This window comes from Poecilia mexicana, unplaced genomic scaffold (assembly GCF_051168715.1).
Source record: "Poecilia mexicana isolate PSO_F unplaced genomic scaffold, ASM5116871v1 scaffold_3, whole genome shotgun sequence".
Lineage (NCBI taxonomy): Eukaryota > Metazoa > Chordata > Actinopteri > Cyprinodontiformes > Poeciliidae > Poecilia > Poecilia mexicana.
In genome coordinates, this window is record NW_028263372.1 from 9410182 (window position 1) to 9417377 (window position 7196).

At 53.0% G+C, this 7196-nt stretch overlaps 1 protein-coding gene across 1 annotated transcript; it reads right to left on the minus strand.

Annotated features, from left to right (window-relative positions):
• Nucleotides 1-4090: 4090 nt before the first annotated feature.
• On the minus strand, nucleotides 4091-6232 carry LOC148160174 (uncharacterized). Its single transcript, XM_088004654.1, has 2 exons — nucleotides 5182-6232; nucleotides 4091-5091 (listed from the first exon to the last, which is right to left on the minus strand). The coding sequence occupies exons 1-2, from the start codon at nucleotides 5864-5866 to the stop codon at nucleotides 4346-4348; spliced, it is 1431 nt and encodes a 476-aa protein (XP_087860780.1). The 5' UTR covers nucleotides 5867-6232; the 3' UTR covers nucleotides 4091-4345.
• Nucleotides 6233-7196: the final 964 nt, after the last annotated feature.

Here is a 7196-nt window from a genome sequence, read left to right on the forward strand (position 1 = left end):
TCGCGGACAGGGAGAAAATACGACTTAGAGCCAGAGAGATCGGATCATTTCAGTGGAAGGGAAATAAGTTAGAATTTTTCCCAGACTTCACGAAGGAAGTACAAGAAAAAAGAAATAAATTCTTTGAGGTCAGACGTATGTGCAGAGCCAAGGGACTGAAATACACCACGCAGTACCCCGCAGTGTTTTGGGTCTCCCTTGGCAAGGAACGCCTCCGTTTTGAAGACGCAGCGGCAGCAAAAAAGATGATAGCCAAATACCAACCCCCGGAGGAAGGAGAATGAATGAACAGACCGTGGTGATCATTGGTAATATATCCTCTCTGAGATCACTAATCATTTCAATCTGGAGAGACTCAGACGGAGAGAGGGAAGCAGTTAAAAGGGTTTAATGACAAAAATAACATGAAAATAAACACAAGTTCTTTGGCGATCAGGCCCCGGCCAGGGACGTCGAGCTGGACTTCGATAAGCTCGATGAACATTCCTGATGCAGCGAGGGAATGTAAACCCCCCGGGGCCTGTGCTGGTGGCGGCGGTCAGAGGATGATGAGGCCTGAGAGCTGGGAGCTGAAGGTGGAGGTGGGGTGGCGGTGGGTTGATCGGGGCTGGTAAGCGAAGGAGGCTGGGAGTGAAGGTCCTTTTGAACCAGAGCCTGGATGATGATTGGCTGGAGTGAGGCTTGGACCTGCGTTGATAGGTCCGATTGCGGAGAGGGAGGCACTGATAGCAGGGCCAGGTGCGTCAAAAGAGTCTTCCAGCCTGAACTTCAGTCAAGACTCCATTTCAATCTGGAGAGACTCAGACGGAGAGAGGGAAGCAGTTAAAAGGGTTTAATGACAAAAATAACATGAAAATAAACACAAGTTCTTTGGCGATCAGGCCCCGGCCAGGGACGTCGAGCTGGACTTCGATAAGCTCGATGAACATTCCTGATGCAGCGAGGGAATGTAAACCCCCCAAAACGGGGCAGAGGCCGGGGCCGAAGCCTGGGAAGGAGGTGCTCATACAAGGTTTCGAGAGTGACTTAGGAACGGGAGGAGGCAAAATAAGGAGGTGACTTAGGCATTAGAGGAGGAAACTAGGGACTCGATAAGGAGTGAGGTGGATAAGGGCCAAAAGGGGGCGCCCCGGAGCGGTAGTGATTGGCTGCTGGGAGATGTAGGCCAGCAGAGGTTGTCGCTGGGCGCAGAGCGAGGGGATGCTGGTAGATGAAGGCCAGCAGGGGATGCCGGAGCATGTGTTGGCGAGAGGCTGGTAGATGTAGGCCAGCTACTGGTGACTGGGGCAATAAAGGTTTAGCGCTGGTAGATGTAGGCCAGCTACTGGTAACTGGGGCAATGAAGGTTTAGCGCCGGTAGATGAAGGCCGGCTGCTGTTAACTGGGGTGAAAGGTGAGGTGCCGGAAGAGGGAGCTGATGGGGCATGAAGCCAATTAGCTAAGGGAGAAGGTAGAGGAGGGCCTGGGGTAGAGATGGGTGAAGCTAAGGCACGATGTGGGAGGGTTTCTACAGAGAAACGTTACCTGGGCCGGGCTGCACGGGGATGGGAAAAGAGGGGTGGGATAGAGGAAAAAGAAAGTTTGGAGGTTACTAGGACTAAAGCTTCAATGGGACCAACTCACAGGAGACGGTAGAGGATGAAGAGGGATGGAGACGAGTGAAGATGAGGCCTAAAAGGGGAAGAAAGGACAAAGAGAAAAAGGGGAACGAGGGGGATGCTTAGAGGATGGGTAACGAAGGCCGGGATGACCAACCACCACCAGCGAATGCGCAGTGCTTACCTAGGCACTGAGAGAACGTTGGGCTGCGAGTACAGAGGTGACGTCTGGGCGGATGTACGCTGAGAACGCCGAGGACGACCATCGACCGAGCTGCTGAAGGGTCGTGGCGGGGATGCTCTGAGCGGCTGCAGACGTGGCGGCCCCTATTCTAAAAGAGTGGCCCGAGAACTGACTGGGCGGGAGGTTGCATGAAGCCAGGAGCTCCCTCAGGTGGATAACGAACCAGGAGGCGGACATGGGGTGGCCCTCGGGAGTGATGAACAGGGGCCCGGAAGGGGGAGTTAACTTGTGACGTAGGAGCGCAAACTTGAACATGGCGCGGAAGGGGCAGAAAGGGCCGTTGGTGCGAGCCACGACGATGGTACACGCGCCCCTGGACTTGGAATGTTTGAGAGACAGGCTGTAGAAGTCGGGGTGGAACTTGAGGTCCGAGACCGCTAGATCTCGGGAGGGGACGAAAGAATAATCTGGAGTGGAGAACTCGCCCAGGCGGAGGAGGCCGTAAAAAGCCAAAAGAAACGAGCTTGAGAGGAGAGATTTCAGATAGGGGGAGTAGGGTTTTAACTGAAGGGCGATGAGCAGGTCTTTGAGGATGGGGAGAGTGATGGGTAGACGCCTATCAGGGAGGGTGGGATACCGTTTAGATATGCCCTTCAGAAAAAGTTTCACGGCGTGGTTGGAAAAAAGGCTTAGCGAAGGGAGGGGCTGGTGAAGCTGCGCGAAGAAGTTGACGCCGGCCAGGAGGCTGCGAATGTACGAAGGCTTAAAACGAGAGTGCTCGAGGCAGAAAGTAGCGAAGGCCAGGACGGTGTTGATGGAGATGGGTAACGGGGGAACTCGGTGAAAGGAGCAGAATTTAGTGAATTTGGACCAAGCGTAAGAGTAGGATTTAAACGTGGAGGGGGCTAAGCCATTCTTGATGTGAAATTTGGCTGACTGCAGCAGGGGGAAGAGGGAGGCGGGAACTAGTCCAGGCAGAGGCTCCCGAGAGAGGGCACCGGAGTTGGAAAGGGGCTGGCTGACGGGCAGAGTTGACGGAAAATCTGGAAACGAAGGCGAGACAGAGCGTCAGCGATAGCATTAGCGTGGCCCGGCACATGACGCGCGGAGATGATAAAATTATGGATCACGGATTGCCATGTAATACGGCGTAGAAAAGGCATGATAGAACTAGAGGAGGAGCGACCTTTATTGATGGCCTCCACGACAGCAGTGTTATCGCAGAAAACGACGATACGTTTGCGAACCCATAAATGTCCCCAGACGCAACAAGCGGCAGCAATGGGAATGATTTCATAGAAAGCCGAGGATTCGGAGCGAGGAAAAAGGGGGGGCCATTTCACAGCGAACCATCTGTCCTGGAAAAAACCGCCGAAGCCCGCCGAAGGCGCCGCGTCTGTGAAGAACTGCATAGCGTCGGCGGGGGAGATGACGTCCTCGTAAAAAAAAGAGATGCCGTTCCAGCGGTCTAGCAGTTCGGACCAGAAGGAGAGATCGGAGCGGCAGCCGTCGTCCAGAGAGACCTGATCGAGCAGGTGGGGAACCGAATTAGCGAGATCGAGAAGCCGGGAGATAAAGGAGCGCCCTTGCGGAATAATGCGCATGGCGAAGTTGAGGTGCCCGAGCAGCGAGAGAAGGTCGCGTTTGGACAGGACGGAGGATGAAAGGTGACTGCGGGAGATCTGACGAATGCGGGCCAATTTGTCCTCGGGCAGGGAAGCTAGCATCTGATCGGAATCGAGGTTAATGCCGAGAAATTCGAGCTTAGTGGATGGGCCGAGAGTTTTTTCACGGGAGAGGGGAACGCCGACGCGGAGGAAGAGGTCTTTCAGGGTTTGCAGCGAGGTGGGGGGGGAACAGGGGGAATCGATGAGCAGGAAATCATCGAGGAGATGGAGCACGGAGGGGAGTCTAGAGACGTTAAGGAGAATCCAGCAGAGCGCTTCTGACAGCGTGTTGAACAGGTGGGGACTGCTCCTGCAACCAAACGTAAGGCGCACGAAAAAATAGTATTTGCCTTCCCATCGGGCTCCCAGCAGATGCCACTGGGACGGATGCACGGGCATGATCTTAAAAGCATCCGTGATGTCGGCTTTGGCGAGCCAGGCGCGCCGCCCGGCCGTTTTAATGAGTGAGATAGCGTGATCGACGGAAGCGTAAAAAAGAGAAAAGGGCGGTTTTGGGATGAGACCGTTTATGCTAGCGTGGGGACCTGAGTGGGGAGCAGACAGGTCCAAGATCAGCCGTTTTTTCCCCGAATATTTGCGAGTAGCGACTCCGAGGGGATTAACGCGATAGCGGGGAAAAGGGGGGGATCTAAAGGGACCGATGGCGTAGCCTTTGGACACCTCCTTTTGGAGGAGCGAAGAAACGACTGCCGGTTCTTGGAGCGCGGATTGAAGGTTAGGGATGGAGAGGGAAGGGAAGGGGGACTGAGGGGCGCCGATCAGAAAGCCCTGAGAAAGACCGGAGATTAGAAAATTAACGAAGGTGCGATCGGGGTGGAACTGGAGAAGAGACGCTAGTACTGAGACGTGTATGGGAGTAGAGAGGTGCCGAGAAACTAAAGCTTGGAATCTCGACGGTTTTTCATTGGAAACGGGCGGCGGGGGCAGACTGACTTGGGGTGGGCTTCGGCGCAGAGGCTGCATACATGGAGAAAAGCACAGGCGGGAAATGAGCAGACGCTTTCGTTGAAGTTATTGCAAATCGGCATTCGGTTGAATACCTGGACTGTCCTGCCGTGGCGATCTGTCGGGAGAAGGGGAGGAATAGAATGCGAAGGAGCGGCGGTGGAGCGGTTGGCTTTAAAGGGGAGAGACGGACAAAAGGAGCTCTGGTGCCCGGAGGAACCGCAAAGATTACAGGTGACTGCGTGGGTAAGCATGATGAGGATTTCGGTGTCTAAAATAGACCAGTCTAAGCGCTGCCCAGAACGGGAAAGGACTGCGGCTGCTTTGGAAGCGAAGGCTTTGTGGTACTGATAGAACAGCGACCTGCCATATTGGATGTGGAGATCAGCAATAAGAGCGAGGTAGGCATCTAATTCGATTCGACGGTCGGGGTAGACAGAACAAATGACGTCTCTATAGATGCTGAAAGCGGCTACGAATTGGCCCATAGAGAGGTCCTTGGAGAGACGGGGGTCGGACGTTTTGAGAATAGCCGTGAACTGTTCCGAAGAAGCGACGTGCTGGTCGACTTCGGGGGAGGGCAGAATGATAGAAGCCAGATTTATGAGCTGGCCCTGGAGTATTTTGGAACGAAGCCGGGGAGATATGTTGGCATAGACTGGCGTATAAGACGAGCCTGGAAGATGGAGAGTGTGGGGGGGGGGGGGGAACGACTCAGTGTATTTAAAGAGTGAGCGAGAAGGGGAAAGAGGAGAGATAAACTTACCAGTAGGCGGCGCCGGATGGGCGTTGGCGAGGGTGAACGCCGAGGTGGGAGGAAGGAGGGCGGGTTGAGGGGGGGCGAAAGCGCCGATGGCGGGGGCAGAGGACGTGGCGGCGAAGCCGGCAGTGGACTGGAGCAGTAGAGCGGAGAGCGAGGTAATGGAACGCTGAAGGGAGTCCATGGAGGCGGCGAACGAGTCGGTGAGTAGGTGCGGCTGGGCCGAGGAGGGGGTGGGGGGTGGGGGTTGGGAATGGAGGTTCGAAGAGGGACCGGGCCTTCCCTGGTTGAGGTCCGGGGTATGAAGAGCAGAGTGCTGAGTCGGGCGAGGAGAAGGGCCTTGGGCGCGCTGAGCCGGTGGGGAGGAGGCTGGGCGTCCTCTGCGACGTTTGGCCGGTGGATCGGCGGATTTGCAGGTTCTCTTCCTGCTGGTCCGTGGTGGCGAGGGGGAACGAGCGAAAGGGTGAGGAGAAGAGTCCCTGGAAGGCAGAAGGGCGGCGAGAGAGGCGATCTGGGAGGACCGGAGGCCCGGGGTGAGCGTGACCCCTCTCGACCTGAGGGCTGAAGCAGGAGACGGGGGATCCGGGCGGGTAGCCAGGCGAGCGCTACGGCGCGCGGGGGGGAAGGACGGAGGGACGGGGACTTGCAGGGAGGTAGCTGGAGAGCCGGGAACGAAGTCGGAGTCGGACATGAGGAAATGCGTGCCAGGACGATCGAGGCAAAAAAGCGGTTGATCGGGGCTGGTAAGCGAAGGAGGCTGGGAGTGAAGGTCCTTTTGAACCAGAGCCTGGATGATGATTGGCTGGAGTGAGGCTTGGACCTGCGTTGATAGGTCCGGTTGCGGAGATGGAGGCACTGATAGCAGGGCCAGGTGCGTCAAAAGAGTCTTCCAGCCTGAACTTCAGTCAAGACTCCATAACTTCCAATTTATTAAGGCCAAAGTGTTTACTGTATTATACACGCTAAAACTAGACTCCGTTAAACTGGTTAAATTTATGCTATTTCAATGAGACTTTGCACACGGTGAAAATGGATTGTTATTTAGGCAATCTAAGCTGCACGGATGGCGATTTGGACTCCCATACAAGAACGTGAAGTTACGATCTGGACTTCTATGTATTTATATCCCACATATTTTCTTAAGGTATACAGTTTAATTAGCACAACTCTTTAGTTATTTCTTCATTTTCCTCTTATCCGAGTCATTTGAGCTAACAAAGCTCTGGCGGAATTTTTTGGATCTTTATTATTATTATTGGTCGGGACAGCTCACGTTGAAGTCCTCCATGCTTGTCATAAGGAATAAGGCACAGTTATTTACTTTTTCTTTTAGTTTTGGGGCCCTCCTCCTGAGCCAGTCGTTTTTTGTTTTCTCCTTAGTTATATGTATACACACAACGGGTACATCACAAGATATAAGGATGCTCCCATTACTATTATCGACAAATGGACATAAACTATGGGGACCATAGTTAAAATATCCTCATGGAACGTTAATGGTTTGGGCTCATACACTAAACGAAGCAAAGTGATTAAATATCTAAAACAGAAAAAAGTAGATGTGATGATGCTACAAGAAACCCATCTGTTAGAGAAAGACGTCAATAGAATTAAGGATAGATGGGTGGGACAAGCTTACCATAATACTTTCCAACAGAAGAAACGGGGCGTATCCATCCTATTTTCTAAACATCTCTCAGTTCAAGTAGAGAAGGAGTATAAAGACAAAGAAGGTCGAGTAATTGTTCTGCTAGTCAATATTTCAGGACAAAACATCATTATAGCTAACATATATGCCCCTAATATAGAAGATCCAGACTTTTTCTTACAGCTAAAAAGAATCTTTCTAGATTTTGGAGACTTCCCAATCATTCTTTCTGGAGATTTTAACCAAGTCCTAGACATCGTTCTGGATAGATCAGGGAAATCAATTCCTAAAACCTGTAAAACCCTAGACGCGATCAAAGATCTGTGCAAACATACTGGTTTATCAGACGTCTGGAGACTTTTAAACCCTTCAG